Source organism: Atta colombica, unplaced genomic scaffold (genome assembly GCF_001594045.1).
Source record: "Atta colombica isolate Treedump-2 unplaced genomic scaffold, Acol1.0 scaffold197, whole genome shotgun sequence".
Taxonomy (NCBI): Eukaryota; Metazoa; Arthropoda; class Insecta; order Hymenoptera; family Formicidae; genus Atta; species Atta colombica.
In genome coordinates, this window is record NW_017259290.1 from 147,914 (window position 1) to 167,187 (window position 19,274).

The window sequence follows — 19,274 nt, forward strand, 5'->3', positions numbered from 1 at the left end:
ATATATATATATATATATATATATATATATATATATACATCACAATTAATAAACAATACTCAAATAAATCGGATATTATGTTACAATTATAAGTAAATAATAAAAAACTTTAATTATTCTTCCGTAGAATGTATAGAAACATATAATAATTGAATGTATGAAAACTGTGTGATTAAAAACACATATTCGGAAGGAAAGGTTAAACGAGAGAGTCGAATTTCACAGAAATTCTCCATTTCTCAGAAATTTCGTATAAATTGGCAGAATTATTAGGAGCGCAGGTATTATCAGAGGTATTCTAAGCGACAACCGATCCCCACTTTGCCGCTGCGTAGCATCGTTTTTGGTCAATGAGCGGTCAATGGGCTTCTTGCCGCGTGTAAAGGGAACCTGCTAGCGTTCTTATTGATTTACGCTTGAAAGCTATTCATGTATGAGGTGAGAACATAATAAGTAGAGTTCCGCAGTTACGACGATTTGGTGATCTACTCGCTCGACATGCTGTCCTAGTATCGATGCGATTTTCGAACTTCTAACGAGATGCGCTCGTCAGTTCACGTTGCCACCTATTTCCTCTTTGTCTAATATACTTTTCTAATTCTTTGATTTGTTTTTTGATCATTATTGAGACTCATTTCAACCTTCGTTCGTCGAAATAAAATCTTATCACAATTAACTGTAGCTTTTTAATAAATTTTTGGAACATATTAAATGATGCATATTTCTATCGTTACGTTACATCTATTATCTAATTATATCTCTAATTCAATATTGTAATTAAATTTTAATTATATTTTTTAATAACTATTGCGCACATTAGAACAACGAGGTAGCCGTTTTATTTTCTGTAATGCATTTGTCTCTGTCAAAATTATTACTTCTTGAAAAAAACTAATGTATCAAATGAAAAATTAAAAGATGCTGCAGTCTTAACTCTTTCTAATCAAGATAAATTCTATTCAATTAAAAGTAAAACATAAGTAGTACTATCTGTTTTTATTTTACTTAACACTAATGGTATATATCATTCATATAAAAGATTCGATATCAACAATTGGCACGAATTGGCACGAATCCCCATGTAATTGGGATACCAAATTAAATAAATAATATCAACTTTCATGATATGTATTATTGTTTAAAATATTTGATATTAACAACTGGTGTCAACTTAAATCCCATAAACTAAATTAAGTAAAGAATACGATCCATAATAAAATCTTTTTGTATTAACACTTGAATGATCAATGTAACGCAATTATCGATTGTTTGAATTGTTTGTAGAAAAAAAAAATGTTTATTGAATCGTATCAGTAGACACGATTATACGTTCTGATTTACGCCGAAATTATAACTGACTAAACTACATTAGATATTATGTATGTAGTTATGACAAAGTTATTACATCGACAGTAACTATGTTATAGTAACTATGTTATAAAAGCGTTTACATCTAACGTCAATAGTTATAATAACGTTTTGATTTCGGCTGAAATCGAGCTGTAGGAATGTGATGAGCGGAGTTTGTTTTTTATATTTCTTCTAAAATGAATATGAAGGTGTTTTCGAGAAATCTTATTATATAACAAATTATAAATATAACCTCATTTTGCGCATCGACTTTAATATAATATTTATTAGATATAGTGATATTATTACTCATGAAGGTTAATATGTTCCATACATAGCATATTATCAATAAAAACATCAATAATGAAAACAAAATGGCATTCGGAATCTCCAATCTGATGTTACAAATAATTCAAAACTCGTATGTCCCATGAACTACCACTCTTGACGTAATTCTTATGTGCATTGATGTAATTAGTGCCATCGCTTCTGCTATTACTCTAATGCATTCTGAAAGTTCTTTTTCAATCAATTTTGATGACCTTCGTTGCATTTCCATATTCATATCGGTACTAAAAACCTGTAATATACGGGCACTATAAATTTTTAGTACTGGTATATATATTGGTACATATATAGCCTCTGTCAAATATTGTCTAAAATATTACAATGTGGGTTCACAGTGCATTTATCATCTAGTTTCTAATTAAAGGCATGTGATTTCTCACCCTCGTTATTCGCCAAATTTAACTCAGTACGACATTTTTTATACCTAAATATAAATGAAAAATTAAAAAGACACTGTTTTGAAGATATTCAGAACTATTAAAAATTTTTTCCCAGAAAGAAGCGCTATTTTTAAATACATAATGCTCATTAAAAACGACATTATATGCAAGAAGACTACTTCAAGTGATAGCAGTTAAAGAGAGAAAAGCTTGGTAGAATTTTAATCTTTTTATATTATAAGTGTTTTGAAATACATGTTTCATGTAATACATTTATTTTATTTGCATCAACACACAATTATGTACGTATGTGTGTGTGCGCGTGTGTGTGTTTGTGTGTGTGTGTGTTTGTGTGTGTGTGTGTTTGTGTGTGTGTGTGTAAAATTCTTCTATATTTATAACATATAAATTTAAGCAATGTATGTAGTACTAATAATATTGTGTAAAAATGTTTGTGAAATGTTTGTGAAAATTAACACACGCGTTTTAAGGAATCGAATCCATCTTCTTTTGTACTTCTGCTAAATCCATTTCGAAATAGTAGATGTTTACTTCATTTAGATTTACAGTACCAAGAACGAAACGATGAAATCTATCTGATAGGCCTATCAACTTATTCCAATAATATGAAGTTTTTAGCGAACTTACAGCTTGAAGTTTTTTATCATTTTGTGCAAGTATCACCTAAAAATTAATATTTTTTTACAATGGATAATATTGGATGTGAGAAAAAATTCGTGGCATTTTTCCCACTAGATGGCATTAAATGCTCAGCAGCTCAGCAACTACTAATCGCATCGGCAACACTAGACGTGCGTTTAAAAAGTGACTTTTTAACCTTTGTTTTGAGCCGAAAAAGATTCAAATCGGTGAAGTGGATCAAAAGTTATTTTATTTTGAAAATGGAAATAAATAACGAAAAAATTCGCGTTTTGCAGTATCTATGATAAAGGCAAGAATGCTGCATAGGCTTGTGAAAAAATTTGCGCTATTTACGGTGAAGATACTCTATCAAAATCAGCAACACGGAAATGGTTCGCTCATTTTCGTGGAAATTTCGATATGAAAGATGAACTTCGCTCCGGTCGACTAATCTGAAAGTCCGATGAAATCATGGTAAAAGTCGAAAGTGATAAGCATATGAGCACTGTGGAGATTGCCAGGGAACTAAGCATCGATCACGAAACAGTTTTAAAACAATTTACACAAAGCTGGATACAAAAAGAAGCTCGATGTTTAGGTTCAATTGATTGATTGAGTTCCTCACGAGTTGAGTGTTAGGAACATGATGGACCGAATTAACATTTGTGATATGCTACTGAAACGGAATGAAATTGAGCCATTTCTGAAGAGAATGATAACTGATGAAAAATGGATCACCTACGACAATCTAACTAAAAAAAGATCGTGGATAAAGAAAGGAGAGAAGGCGCAAATAATCGCAAAACCTGGATTGATGAGGAAGAAAGTAATGTTGTGTGTGTGTGTGGTGAGACTGGAAGAGAATCGTTTACTATGAGCTGTTATCGTTCAATCAAACAATTAATTCTGAACTCTACTGTGAACAACTGCAGAGATTACAACAAGCAATTGAGAGGAAGTGGCCAGAATTAATCAATAGGAGAGGTGTCGTCTTCCATCACGATAACGCTCGAGCACACATATCTTTGATGACTCAGCATAAATTGTGAGAGCTTGGCTGGGAAGTTTTAATGCATCCACCGTATCCTGACATAGCACCTTCAGATTATTTCATTTGTTTAGATCTCTGCAGAACTCTTTTAATGGTGTAAAGCTAGCTTCAAAAGAGGCCTGTGAAAACTTGAGACAGTTTTTCGATCAGAAACCACAGAAGTTCTATCGCGATTGGAATTATGGCTCTGCCCCAAAAATGGCAAAATATTATAGAAAATAATGGAGCATATTTGGTTTAAATAAATTGATTTCAATACTCTAAGAAAAACACTTTAATTTTACTAAAAAATCGCCACGAACTTTTTCTCATACTCAATAATATGATTAAGTTAAATAATTGTTAAAAAATTAAGAATAATCTATTATCACTTCAAAAGTAAAGAATAATTGTATTTGGATCTTACCGTGTTTTTGCCAGATTTTTTAAAAACATTCGTTCCTAAAACAGCATTTCTATCAGAATCACTGTAAAATATTGAATGTCCTGCTGATGCGATTTGTCCTGAATCGCTTGGTATTTTAATCGCGACTTTAGTTTTTTTATTAGCCTCTTCTATATTTGGACATTTTAGTAGTGATTTGATTTTTATTTTATAAATTTTCATTCCCGGCGTAGTAACATAATAAAGTTCTAAAATATAAAAATATATAAAAAATCATAGATTAAGGAAATTCTACTGATTAATTGCAAGGAAATCTTTTATGTTCTATAAACGTGCATTAACACAAATGTACATAAATATTAATAAAAAAAAAAAAAAATATAGATGTAAAAAATGTATAAATGTCAGATTTTAATAGTAAAGTTAAGATTCTTATCACTTGTCATATATGATAAGATTAAATATTATAAATTGCATAAATTTAAAATAATATTTATTGAGATAGAATGCAAATATTTACCATTATAAAGGGTCACTACACTGAAAATACCTCCATTATAAGGAAATGTTTGATTTGCTATGGAGGCTAAATTTTCGGTCGGTATCATGTAATCAGATTCGACTCTGCACATACTTTTTACAGATGAATCATACACCACTAAACCTTTACCTTGTACATCAGCTATGAATATCTGCAAATATTCATAAATATTTATACATATTTATATTAGATTTATTATTATTAAATTATTTAAAACAAAAATATATGAGATGTATAGTTAAACGTGTAAGTTAAATAATATTTGTCTGGATGTATCTATTATTATGTATCTATTATTATGTATCTATTATTATGATTTATACAAGAGAAGACGCACTAACAATCATTTTATGCAGAAACTGCGAGCATTTTTTGGAAACATAAATGAAAGGCGTTATTAATGATCCAAAACCCGTTGCATTACTAGCAATATCAAATGGAATATAAATAGTTTTTACTAGCGTATCATCTTTCAAATTAAAGATTAATAGCTTTGGATTACAAATGTGATCAGGCCCAATTTTACCACTATCCAGAGCGAAGATGTGATTGCATCGAATCTAGAATGAAAGCAAGTTCTAATTTTATATATTATCCAATTGACTACAATGTGCACATGTAAATATGCATTACATACATAGAATAAATTATTGATCATTTAAATATCATTATAAACAAATATGAGATAAAAACCTTTGAATGCGCAAAAAATAGATACTTACGTGTACTCGTATCACATTTACAATGCCTTCGCACGTACAATTATTATTATGCCAACTCCAATTTGGATATGGTCGCAAAAGTGGTCCTCCTGGTCCTGTTTCATTAGTTACTATCGCCAAAGTAGCAGGTACACTAGGACCTAGTTCTCTCGTAGCAGTAACAAATATTCTACCATCTATAAGAATCTTGTTTGTGAACGGAACTTATGTGCCATTAAAAGTTATGTTTAATCATCAATTCATGGTAGTGGTATATCTTGCATTAACTATCAAAGTGCATTTATTAAAACGCATAGATTCATATAATGTGATTAGTGGTTAAAGACTATAAGATAAGCTTTTACTTAGAAGAATATTACTATAGAAAATTATTGTAAACTTTTACAATTATCATTCATTTACCTTTAGCTTTATCTACATCGAATAATATACACGTAGAACGATTATAAGTGCCAGAATTTATCGCGTCTTCCTTCTGCTCGTTACTTTCCCATATAAAATCGACATATTTCCATTTATATATATAATTCACTTTAAATCCAAAAATCACAGTTGCCATCCACAGAATTAGCAAGGTACACAAAAGATATTTCATTTTATCAAGATACGAGTTCGTCTTGAAAGTTACAATTATGAATCCCTAGAAAAATATTGCACAAATGTTCTTTTTATTAAATGTTTATTGAAAAAAAATCACCTATTCTTTACAGTGTTGTTATTTTGTGTTCGTTGAGATTATATCATTTTATGATGTAGTTGCAGCAAAAAAGTTTCAAGTAAGATACTGCCAAGAATTTCATAAGTATCAAATAGTGCGACTCACTATTAATGGTTATACAAAAAATAAACTGTGGCATTCAGTTTCTTTGTTTTTATTGTTAATAAAATAGATTTTGCTGCAGCTCAATGTTCCTCTCTGATTTTGTAATAAATTGCATTTTACGATTATGAGATACAATAAGTTGCTTTGGACAGCAATTTTTCGTTTAGTTTTAGCACATACAGTGTATATATAAATGAAAGTGAAAGTTTTTATATCTAATTGTTGAATACAACAAGTTCCAATAATGAATAAATTTTTGAAAACGTACGTCTTTTTAAAATTAGGTATAACTTTTTGGATTGCAATAACAAATATAACTACAATGGTGAACATTTATGTCACAAATGATAGTTTGGTATTTATACCGTTTTTTAAATGTAATGCACATAAAAATGTTTTTAAAACATCTCATTATTCTATCGATAATAATAATTAACCTCAATAAAGGTCTTATTATAATAGCGTTATTATACGTTTGTAGTAACTAACAATAGTATAGCAATATTTTTTAAACTTGCATAACGACATGTAATAATAACATTGTGCATTATCTTACCAGTGAGGCCATCAGGAACGAACAATGTATTAACTATTTTTTTAAGTATATAAAGTGAGACAAGTAAAAATAATTATTATTTTTCTTTGTTAATAATGCGAACTGAATAATATATGTCTATATGTATGTGAATATATATTTAAAGTACTTGTCGCAAGACTTCCAATCTCTCTGTCTGACAGAATCAATGATTTTTACATTAAGATTTCACGTGGCCTAATCATATTTTGGCACATATTTCATTTTTGTCTTTTAAAAAACCATAAATATCGATACAATTAGTAATTTTTACCAAAGCGAATAACTTATAGACAACAATATTGTTTAAAAGCATTTCTAAATACTACTTTTCTAAATCTATTTTAAATGCATTATTCAAGTAAATAGACATAATATTATAAAAGAAAAAATAAATTTTAATATTTCGAAGCTTTAAAAAATTGTCAAAGTTTTATCAAAATTTTTATGTCATCGTAAAGTACTATTATTTCCCTGTAAAATCTAATTTGAATGGATAACGTACGATATTTTTAATCGAGATATACCTGTTAGTAGAGAGGTGTCATACTTTGAAGTTGCATCTTTTGTCTGTTGTTGTTTAGAAATAGAAGAAGATTTTTCCATATTGCCTCAATTTGATATATAAATCTTCATATTTTTTATCATTTATTCACTTTAAGTGTACATTCTCTTTATTCATGCTATGTAACTTTTATTTAAAATATTTTTCGTACTATGAATAACTTTTAAATAATTTTAGAATACTACTAAGTACAGTGAATTATGTTTCATCTTATCATACATGCTACATATAATAAAAATTTGATATAATAAAAGATTATATTATAGATCAAATGTTATATGATAAACCGTACATTCTTATGTGTGTACATTTATTTTATTGGAGGTTATCAAAACGTAAAAACCAATCGATATTAATGTTGCAAGTGTTATCAGTACAATATCGTTCTATAACTTTGATTGGAAATGATCAATATTATACAAAATATTTCATTAGAGAGATAGAAGCATTTACGAAATCTGTTATTTCGATAATTTTTTTGAAGAATATGTATATTTCAAAGTCAAATACTTAAAATCTTCGTTGTTAACTTAAATATTTTCTCTATTTCAGATATTTTTTCAATAAATTTTTTCAATAAATAATTAATTTTAAAACTTCATAAAAATTCTTATATTTTGACATGTAGAGAATGCTTTTAAATAAAATATCTATATTGCCTGTTTCGCTATCCATCAAAAGATATTTTTTCTTGTCTAAATTATTTACTTGCATTTTATTTTCTTAATCACCTAAAAAATGTCTTTAATAGTCTTTATTATTTTTTAAAATTATATTTGGCTGTTTAAATAAAAATGTTTCAGTTTGCATGCATTTTGTAAATTAGGAGAATACTAAATTGAATTAGAAATAATTTAAGTTGGAAGAATACTAATATACTATATAATGTAAATTAGAAAAGATATACTAAATTAAATACATTTTTTTTTTATAATTACCTTTAACCTTCAAATTTCATATATATAGAAGTATGATAGTATCGCGTGCCTACATATTTGTGTCAATGCCTTTAAACATTTGTAACTTTGTTGATAAAAAAAATTCTATCTGTTATATTCGATTCACTACAGAAAGGTCTATTTTTGTAGTCCTACTCTAATGTAATTCAATTTAAAATCGCCTTAATTCTCTCTCTTTTATAATATCGTCAGTATTATAAATTTTTCGATGAAATTTGAAAATCATATTTTGCAGACATTTAAAAAAAATATAAGAGACATAAAACAAAATCAATTCTTGTTTCTAAAATAGAGAAGTTCCTTAATGTAGACGGGATAATTTTCTTGATTATAGTTTTTTGTCAGAACCTACAGACATTTAATGTCCGCATTTTAATTTCATGATTACGGAAGCCGATATTTAAAATCAATTTTTATATTATATTTTATATATTTTTATATTATAAGATATTATAAATTAATTACAAAATTGTTAAGTTATTATATAAGATGTACTCTTAAAGAGATAAGAATAGATTATGAAGGTTATATATGTGTGATGCGTACAAAAATTATATAAGTCAGATTCACGATGTTATTTTCGAAAGCTTTATCGTAAAACAATTAAAATAGAAACAATGTTTTTACAATATTGTAACATCTTCATATGATTTTATATAATTTCTAGAAATAAATAACGATACTAGTAATGATACTAGTAACACGTATGTATTTTGATGTAATTAAAATAATTTTATGTTTATAGTATAATATTTCATTAGTAAACAACTGTATCAAAAATTTATAATTAATTCTTGTAAACATTTTAATTATTATATGAATTGAGTAACTCATATTTTTAAATATATTTTATAAATTTATTATTGTATTGATTGTATTGTGTACTAAATAACAAATTTTTTAAATATCATAAACTTTTGCTGGAACACTATAATTATTATCGTCAAAATTATTATAATATTTCCGTCGGAATAATATTTTTTATATCGCTTTACAAGCTTTATAAAATAAAATATTGTCTATAATTCTAGCAAAAAGAATACTTATTTCAATATAGATTTATATCGTTGTGTGAATTATTTCAAGTAAATTTGAAATGCGATTCACATTTGAAGATAATTAAAAGAGCAAATCCAATCGTCACATATCGCATAAAATGTTTTATCCGTATACATATTTATTGCAAAAATTATATCATCATATGAAAGTGATGTAAAGTTTTGTTATCTATTTTCTTTCAAATTTTTCAGATTCATTTTAGTTTTATAAGATAAGAATATCAGAAATGTCCTGAGTTAAATAAACTAACATCTTCTGATTAAAGACAGGAAAATACAAGTTGCATAATAATAAAATACTAATCATAAAAACGAAACAGACTAAGTGTCCCATAAATCAGATATTTCTCCTTTTTCTATATCAATTTATATATTTGTACATTCAATGGAGGATTATAAAACTGGCAGGCATTCTTGAAAGTCCAGCCAGTTTTCTTTGGAGAATTAAAACGCGCATGTTATTCAATTAATATCGGGTAAAAAAGATCATTGAAAACAATATCACAAAACTACTTGAGCATAGAGGTAAATAAGATCTTTTTAAAATATTTCCTTATAATTTTACGAATAGATTTATGCATTTATAATGCGATATTCTAACCTTATAGACGTACAATAAAAGTCGCAGCATAGATTTTGCTTAACGTTGCATAAAACATAAGCAAAGCAACTAAGGAATATAAAGTAAAGGACTCTGCTCAGTTAATTTTTTAAGCCTAATCGACAATGTGCTTTTTGTTTCCTATTTGTTTTTTATCACTTTTTATTTCTTATCTTTTATCTGCAGCTTTTTGTTTTCTGTCGCCCGAAATAAAATTTAACAAACTTCAAAAGAAACAAGCAACTTAAAAAGAAACGCAATTGTCGATAGAACGGTTGCAAAAGAAAGAGAGACATGAGGTAAAAAAGAAAGAAGCAAAGAACACATTGTAGATTAAGTTTTAACTTAGAAGCATATAAAACTAATTCCATAATTATTTTTTACGTGTTATGCGTTATGCAAAAGTCTGTATAGGCTCTGCGCCTAATAAATAATGCTGTTGCAATCTATCGAGTTCGCTTACATAATCCATGTGACGTAATCTATAAAAACAAAACCAATTAATTATATCATATATATTACAGAATTAATATATATGATATGAACATTGTATCGCGTCATAGAAAATACAGCTCATATATTTAGTTTTATTTCCACTGAATTTAAGGAACATTATTCGATTATCACTGTTTTTGTAGTTATCGATTAAGATTATAAGCAATCTCAAGAAGACAATATAATACAACACAAATACAACGGAAACATTCGTGACATTTCACTTGTTCAATACATGATGTTTCTAATCATGTTTTTAAAAAATAAAATTACACATTGTATCACATGACACATCGACTTGAAAAATCTAATATTGTAAAGAGATAAAATGATAAAACATCGATCTGAAAAATATATCGTCAAGAGATAAAACTCTTGAACTTACAGTCAAGCAATTATTTCAAAATTTCAAAAATTTATATTTAATCTCATTTTACGTAACCAATATTAATAGTTGAAATATTTAATGTAATGTTACAACTAATATTTGTAACATAAAAACAGTAATAAAATGGTAATTTGTAATATAAAAAAATATCAAAATGAAAGTCAAATATATTATTAAAAAGTATATATATTTACAAACATCATAAATTATAATGAACATGGGTAGACCTTTTAATGTTGTTCTCATCCTTATTCTTACTTACTTCTTAGTATATATCCATTATGAGCGAAATAAAAGTACAAGTAGCTGAAGGAAAATTGGTCGGAGTCCTCGTAAATGGTTACAACGTTCATTACTTTGCCTTTCGCGGAATACCATATGCCAAACCTCCAATTGGCGAACTTAGATTTCAGGTAATAAATTATTTAGTTAATTAGTGTCTTGTCGTTATACAAGCACGCAATGTAATTAATAATAATAGAATGATAAACTTTAACTAATCTGCCTTAAAATTAGAATTAATTAGATTTAATTAAATTGAAAGAAAGTCTTAATTTTCTTCAAATTAATTATGCGCGCGATAAGAAAAAATTTATAACTTTAAAATACATATATTTTTTTAACTAAATATATTCCGTTATGTTCATTTATTTATATATATATATTTTTTATATATTTAGGAACCAGTACCAGCGGAACCATGGTCTGGTGAAAGAGACGCGTCAAAGTACGGAAATATAGCTGTTCAAGTAGAGCTTGTCACACATAAAATTATAGGAAATGAAGATTGTCTTTATTTAAATGTATATACTACAAAAATTGAATCCTCGAAAAAGCGTCCAGTAATGGTATGGATACATGGTGGTGGGTTTATTATAGGTTCCGGTGATGCAGCTTGGTACGGTCCCGATTATATCGTGCAAAAAGACGTAGTATTGGTTACTTTGAATTATAGATTAGGCGTTCTAGGTACGTCATTTATTATTTTGATGGGTATTTGTATGTTACTCGCATTTATAGTCTTATCTAAGTCTTTCCTCAGAGGATATGAGCACACATTAGATTTATAGTTTTAATATTTCAAATAATCTAGCGTTTTACGTTAACAAATTACTATCAAATATTAATATAGAATGTAAAAATGGAAAGTTAAAATATATTTACCTATTATCGAGAATATTAAATAAAAATAAATATTCTTTTTTATTTATTTATTACCCCAAATATTTATAAAATTGAAGTAAATGCCTTAAAAAGCAAAAGATTATTTACAAATGAAAAAGGATATAGAATTATACTTAATTTATTAACTCAAAAACAAATATTTGTCTTGTTTATTTTTTTATCATTTATTTTTAGCCATAATATATATCAATATTATAAGAGTAAAAATTAATATGATTTCAGGTTTTTTAAACCTCAACGATAAAATGGCAGCAGGTAATCAAGGTCTGAAAGATGTAATCTTAGCATTAAAATGGGTCCAAAAAAATATATTAAAATTCGGTGGAGATCCAGGAAATGTCACTATTTTTGGAGAAAGTGCTGGTGGAGCTATTACACATTGTCTAGCTCTGTCTCCGTTAGCTAAAGGTATAAGTTTATAAACTTCTCAATACAAAATTCTTGTTTCTCATTCTATTTTAAATATATTGATAAACTTGAACTTGATTTAACAGAAACAACTGAAAATAAAACAATCATTATTTTATTAAGTTTCTATTTTATTAATAAACAACATTTTTTAAAAAATTTTATTTTATGTGTGTGTGTGTGTGTGTGTGTGTGTGTGTGTGTGTGTGTGTGTGTGTAAAAACTCATTTTTACTTTTATTACAAAGAGACATAATAAAATATAAAAATTTTTAAATTTATAAAAAATAAGATAAATGAATTTCTTTAATATTTGCCGACTAATCTATGTAATTTAATAAATGTATACTAAAATTTAAATCTTCTGCATTTCAATTTTCCTTCAACATTCGGCACGAACTTTCCGGACAATCTAATATTAAAGAATTTATCAAACTGTAAGTGTCAAAAAATCGATAATGGATAAATTAAAAATTTATACATTATAAATTCTAACATTATGTATAATGCTGATGAAAGGAAAGAAAGCAAGATGAATTGTGACAATGAATTTATTAAAAGAGTTTCATTACAATTGTGCCTTACAGGTTTATTCCATAAAGTGATCGCACAAAGTGGCGTTGCTTCAAATCCTTGGGCCTTCCACGAATGGACTGACCATGGTTTTCGGCTTGCTAAAAAACTTGGTAAAGCAACATTAGATCCGAAAGTCGCATACGAGTTCTTGAAAACTATTGATGCGAAAATACTTATAGAAAATTCACAATTGCGAATTTGCACAGAAGCAGTAAGTATTTCAATATTTTATTAAAATGTGGATTACATTTCTATATAAGCTTGATTTTCACTGTGCAAAGACTAAAATATTTTAATATATACATAAAATATTTTCACCTTTTAATATCATCAGGAGAGATTGAGTTTTACCTTCTGCTTCACACCGAGTCTGGACACTAAATCATCGAATCCAGTTTTTCCTAAACATCTAAAGGAATATATAAACCACGGGGTTCAAGTGCCCTTTCTTTTAGGATTTACTAATAATGAAGGAACATTTATGTTACGTAGCGACTTTTTTGGAGGTAATGTACAATTACATGCTACTGTTCTCATTAGAAAATGTTTTTAATTGTTTTGCTTTTTGTTTTTTTCGCACATAGTTTTCATACAGTGTGATCTAATAAGAATATTATAATAATTCTCTTTAAATGTTGACAGCATATTTGTTAAATATGCTGTCAACATTTAAAGAGAATTCCACAATATTTTAATTTTCTTATAATATTAAAAAATAAATTCTCTTTTATTATAACTTTCGAATTTACATAAGATATTAAATATAATACAATTATATAAATTCTAAGATAAGCCTATTCTTTTAAAATAATCTATATTATTTTTATTAAGTTTTATCATTGGTTTTATATGTTTACTGACATCTAAATCGACTAAATAAAATATTCAAATACAAAGTTTAATATTATTATTGTTCTCTATTATGTATTATTTTAGAGATAAATGTTTTTCACAAACATTATAAAGTTCATTATTTCTTAATAAAAAAGTATTCCTAAAATATTACTTATTTGATATGCATTGTTTAATACCTCAAATTAATCAGTATAATGATGCTCTTACATTATTTCAGATATAAGCAAGGAAGATTTGGAAAAAGTAAATGCTGATTTTAAAAAAGCAATATTATCAAACGTATTATCCGAATTACCTAAAATAGGAATTACAGTCGAGGAATTAAGATCTTTATATTTTGGAAAAAGAGAAATATCAGAAGAAACTTTGATAAATTATGCGTATTTCTTAGGAGACGAATTTTTGACACGCGATATAATGAATGTATGTGAGCTGCAAAAATCTTCTGGTGGTTATAAATCAACGTATCTATATCATTTCGATTATGAGAGCGAAACTTCTCTTATGAAAAAAGTACAACGTTTCGGGCTTCCAGGTATAATATAATTGCTAATTAATACAAATACATTTTTATTTAGCGATGCTTCTAGATTTTTATATATAATTTTTACGTTCAACTTTGTTTTTATTTGTAATAATTATACATAAAGCAATGACAAAACGTGTTATTTAACAAAAATGTCAATGTAATTTAGAAATTTAGAAAAAATTTAAAAAAATGTGAAAATTTATAAAACGAATATAATGAGTCTGCAATTCTAGAATAATTTTCTCATGTAAAAATATTTTGCAGGAGTGTCCCACGGAGAAGATTTATTTTTCTTATTTTGTCCAGAAGTTGCGAAAGCAATGAACTTGTCGTTACCCAAATCTGGTACGGATGACTATATGATGATAAATTACTTTACGCAAATGTGGACGGATTTTGCTAAAACGGGGTACAAGAATTTTTTCTTTTATTTTGTAGAAAACATTTTCAGACATATATTAATAATTAATTCAAATCGATTTTTAGAAATCCAACGCCTACTACAAATTCATGGTTACCATTAACCGGTCCAGAAAACGAAGACTACAATTATCTAAATATTGATTTAAATCTACAAATGAAAACGTTTCGTAAAGGAAAGGAACGCTGGAATTGGGAAAGTCATAAAAAAACGTTCTAACATTCTCTCTCTTTCTCTCTCTCTCTCTCTCTCTCTCTATTTGCTAAAGATTTTTTTGTTAAAATTTAATTTGTCTTTTAGCATCAACTTTTGATCTTTATTGAAAAAACGATTATTTAAGCTGGAGGCTTACACGATGTTCGATTTCTTGAATAATAAGTATACATGCACATGTATACTTATTCTGAGGATCAATCATATAACTTTTTTCTAGGACAGAAAGATGAAAAGTGAATATTTTTTATATATGTATATACATAACAATTTTCACGTTTTCATTCTAGAGAAAAAGTTACATAATCAACATTTTGATGCATCCTAGAATACGTTCATTAATGTTCATTGAGCACGGCATGCTGATATGTATAATTTCTGTGTTTATGATGCATTACTTCATAACTTGTTTTCTTGTATGCATGAATAAAGAAATTAAGGGGATCTTAAAGATAATTAATCATAGTATAAGTAGGACTTACACCCAAACGATTTATGCATCATTGACATATTACTACGTACTACTACATCAATATCTCACGCACACATACACATAAATTTTCGTAAAACAATAACATTTTAATTAGACGTCTAAGTCCAATTCCAAGAATTCCATGCTATTTTTTCGTCCGAACTACTAGTCTGTGGACTATTTCGTAAGTACAGATTGCACAACATTTATATAAAGCAAATATTATCATAATGTAACTCCATATTGGATTAAAAAATGATAAAGATTTAAAAATTTTTTTTATATTGTCGGCACTCCACTTCACAGACATATAAATGCGTATACTTTAATTCTGGAAAAGGATTTCCGAATCTATAAAAGAAAAAAAAGTAATTGTTATACAAAAATTATATAATAGTCAGATGATTGATGACTTATTTGCGGAGGGATCATGTTTAATTAATGTTTCCAATCATTTTCAAGTTATTTTGACGTTATCGTAACTTGTTATGCTTGGCTTACTCACTAAAGACTTCCCCCAACGTCTTTTCCCCGTCCACGGCGCCGGAAAAGTTCAGAGAACACTTGCAATATATTTCCCGAACAATAGTAAGTCTATATAATCTCAAATCAATGTTCAGAGTTTGACGTTCCTCATCGATCTGTATTACGCAGTATAATCTTCCAAGTCTTCAGAAATATGGGTTAGTCCTTTTCAAGTATCTATATCATACATTAATAAATATATCATACATTAATGACATTGTTAATATTTCTTGTATATTTATTTCTAAAAAAAACATATTAAGACAATACTCTATAAAATATTGTTGCTTCTTCTCCGAGATGCCGACTATTTCGCTGCGCTAACTTAAAAATGACTACAACTTCTATTTCATTAAGATGTAAACACATCATATCTATCAATGTAACAATTTATGAAATAAAAATTTATTAATATAAGAACTGATAAAATATGTTACAGATCAAAAGTTATGGATAAATGTTATATGATAAATCGACATTATGCATGTTACATTTATTTTACTGAAAACCACTATAACGTTATGCACTATATAGGTGCTGTAAAGTAATAGGTGTTATTAGTTTAATAATGTTAATTTTGATTGAGAGAAAGAGAGAAAGAGAGAGAGAGAGAGAGAGAGAGAGAGAGAGAGAGAGAGAGAGAGAGAGAGAAATAATATAAATATTAAACAAAATTTTTTATTAAAAGTGCAAACAGTCACAAAGTTTATTATTTCAACGATTTTTGCCTTGTTAAAAAAATATATAAATGTAAGAAATATAAAAAATCAAATTTTTCAATTTTTGTATCTCTAAAAATACAACACTCCTTAAAATAAAAAAAATATGTTTTATTTCACAAAAACGTTATTCAATATATTGAAAATATATTGAAAAATCCAATCATCATATATCATATGCACATATATATATATATATATATGTGTGTGTGTACTTTTATTCACATATTTATTCTATAAAAATTATGTTAATACAATAAGCATATTATATACATGGATATTATTATTAGATAAATTAACAAAAAATAAGAATATTACATAGTTCTATCATGAGACTAATTAGATAATGCTATCTTCTGATCAAAGAGAGAAAAGCATAAGATAACACAGCAAGAAGAGAAGGAAAATTATTTGTAAATAATACTGTTCCTTTCGCTACGCATGTCTAAATATTTATATATACAAACGAAAATATTTACGGACAATATTCATGTTTGAAAATCGCGTCAGTCCTCTCTAGAAAATTGAGATGAGCAAGTCATTTCTTAATATTAGTATCTTGAGAAAAATCAATTAGTAAAAACTATATTACAAAACTACTCAAATGCAGAGATAAATATAAAGTCTTTTCACAATTTTTTTTATATCATCAATAGTTAGTAACAACAGTAAGACGCAACAAGAAATGCTGTTACAATTGACAATCTCAGTGAGTATGAGAACACATATTTCATGATAAACTCTGTTACACAATCATATTTTGCTGAATTATACGGTATGAAGATTATATCGCTATACTGAGGACGCGATCAATATATTCTATCCAATTCAAGGAACATATTGATTAATAGCTTTCAATGCTATTAATAAAGAATAAGAAATAACAGCGAAGCTGTTTATGTAATATTCTTATTTAGTTAATAATCTATCTAATAATATTAGGTGTGGGAAAAAGTTCGTGGCGTTTTTCCCATTAGATAGCATTAAAAAAATGCCACGAACTTTTTCCCACACCTAATAAATAAGACAACGAGAATATTCATAATATCATACTTGTTAAATAAATGGTTTTTAATCGCGTTCTTTAAAATAAAATTGCGCATCATATACATTAAAGATAAAATAATAGAATTTACAGTGGCGACTTCATAGTTTCAAAGATTTCGCTTTACATAATCGATATTATTAGTTGAAGTCTGTGTGTTATAAATAATACAATAATATATGTACATGTAATATAAAAATGGAAATTCAAATCAATATGTCAGTACATATTATATTTAAATCAAATACATAACATAAGGCAAATGTCCCAGTGACGAGACATGTATGTCAGATACTTACACAAAACTTATTATTATTAATTTCAAATGTTTTTCTGTTACAATATATATTATATTTTATTTGTATTTAAAAATTATTTTAAAAAGCATTTATGTGAAATTAGTAATCATATAAATAAATAAAATTTTCAAGTGAATAAACTGACACTTGCATGTGTCACAATACAAGTTCTTGATAACAAGATAATTTTTTTCCTTGTTTATATAATAATCCTGTTGTTAAACAATAATAATTATAAATATTTCGGCCTTGATCAAGCCTGTACATAAAAACACTAATACATAAAAACACCAAATATAAATTTCGAAAAATTGTTGACAAATTATGTTGCAAAATCAAAATATTAAGAATCAGTTAGTTGCAAAGACTTATTTTTAAATTAAAACTAAGTCAAAAAGATGATAAAAAAATAATAAAATTTTTTTTATAATTCGTCAGTGAATTTGGCGAGTTCTTATTTATTAGTAAAACTTCAAATGTTATTTTTTTTATTTAATAGACCATAATTCTTATGAGACACAAAATTTTCATATTCTATTACATTAAAGTAAAATATCCAAAATATCCAAACGTAGATACAGCTTAGAACGTTTACCTTATATAAATATTATAACAAAGATTAGTTGATTTTTCGATATTGTTCTCATACTTATTTTTTCAGTTTATTTATTATGAGTATTAAATGTATAGAAAAATTAAAAGTACAAGTAAATGAAGGAAAATTGATCGGCGTGGTTGTAGATGGTTATAATGTTCGTTACTTTGCTTTTCGTGGAATACCATATGCCAAACCTCCAGTTGGCGAACTCAGATTTAAGGTAAGTATTAGTGCAATATAATTAATTTTTCAATAATAATAGGAAGACAAACTTTAGCTTTTCTTTAAAATTAAAATGAGAAAGAAAAAAGAATTTGATTTTTTTTTAAACGTTGACGAATTAATTACGATATTACGATTACGGATAAATTCTACACGATTTAAATACATATTTCTTTTAAAAATAATTATCATGTTAAATATAGAATTATTAAAAATGTGTTAAAATTTTTATAAGAATATTTTTGATAAAAAGAAAAAACAAATATTCTGCAATTAATATTAATTAATAACAAATACTTTGTTGGCGAAACATATATATATATATA

The 19,274-nt window shown here is 26.8% G+C and overlaps 3 protein-coding genes across 5 annotated transcripts in view; 2 read left to right on the forward strand and 1 right to left on the reverse strand.

The window, feature by feature from the left end:
* Window positions 1-1,859: 1,859 nt before the first annotated feature.
* LOC108686842 (major royal jelly protein 3-like) lies at window positions 1,860-7,536 on the reverse strand. Of its 2 annotated transcripts, XM_018192332.1 has the most exons (8): window positions 7,344-7,536; window positions 5,822-6,059; window positions 5,420-5,595; window positions 5,039-5,257; window positions 4,677-4,848; window positions 4,178-4,404; window positions 2,560-2,762; window positions 1,860-1,930 (listed from the first exon to the last, which is right to left on the reverse strand). In XM_018192332.1, the coding sequence occupies exons 2-7, from the start codon at window positions 6,012-6,014 to the stop codon at window positions 2,565-2,567; spliced, it is 1,185 nt and encodes a 394-aa protein (XP_018047821.1). In that variant the 5' UTR covers window positions 6,015-6,059; window positions 7,344-7,536; the 3' UTR covers window positions 1,860-1,930; window positions 2,560-2,564. The 2 variants fall into 2 exon arrangements, with proteins under 2 accessions (XP_018047821.1, XP_018047820.1); XM_018192331.1 differs by lacking the exon at window positions 1,860-1,930 and having other exon boundaries at window positions 2,469-2,762.
* Window positions 7,537-9,842: 2,306 nt separating this feature from the next.
* On the forward strand, window positions 9,843-15,114 carry LOC108686848 (esterase E4-like). The gene is made up of 9 exons (XM_018192340.1): window positions 9,843-9,923; window positions 11,152-11,295; window positions 11,563-11,851; window positions 12,290-12,475; window positions 13,062-13,261; window positions 13,385-13,556; window positions 14,123-14,440; window positions 14,699-14,843; window positions 14,921-15,114. Exons 2-9 carry the CDS (start codon window positions 11,164-11,166, stop codon window positions 15,072-15,074), a joined length of 1,596 nt encoding a protein of 531 aa, XP_018047829.1. The 5' UTR covers window positions 9,843-9,923; window positions 11,152-11,163; the 3' UTR covers window positions 15,075-15,114.
* Window positions 15,115-16,150: 1,036 nt separating this feature from the next.
* Window positions 16,151-19,274, forward strand: part of LOC108686847 (para-nitrobenzyl esterase-like) — a 6,507-nt gene continuing 3,383 nt past the window's right edge. Inside the window, exons 1-2 of one of the 2 annotated variants that reach the window (XM_018192338.1) lie at window positions 16,151-16,223; window positions 18,790-18,946. In XM_018192338.1, coding sequence (XP_018047827.1) covers window positions 18,800-18,946 — 147 coding nt within the window. In that variant the 5' untranslated portion in view covers window positions 16,151-16,223; window positions 18,790-18,799. The remainder of the gene's footprint in view (window positions 16,224-18,789; window positions 18,947-19,274) is intronic. The other variant, XM_018192339.1, reaches the window with a different exon arrangement.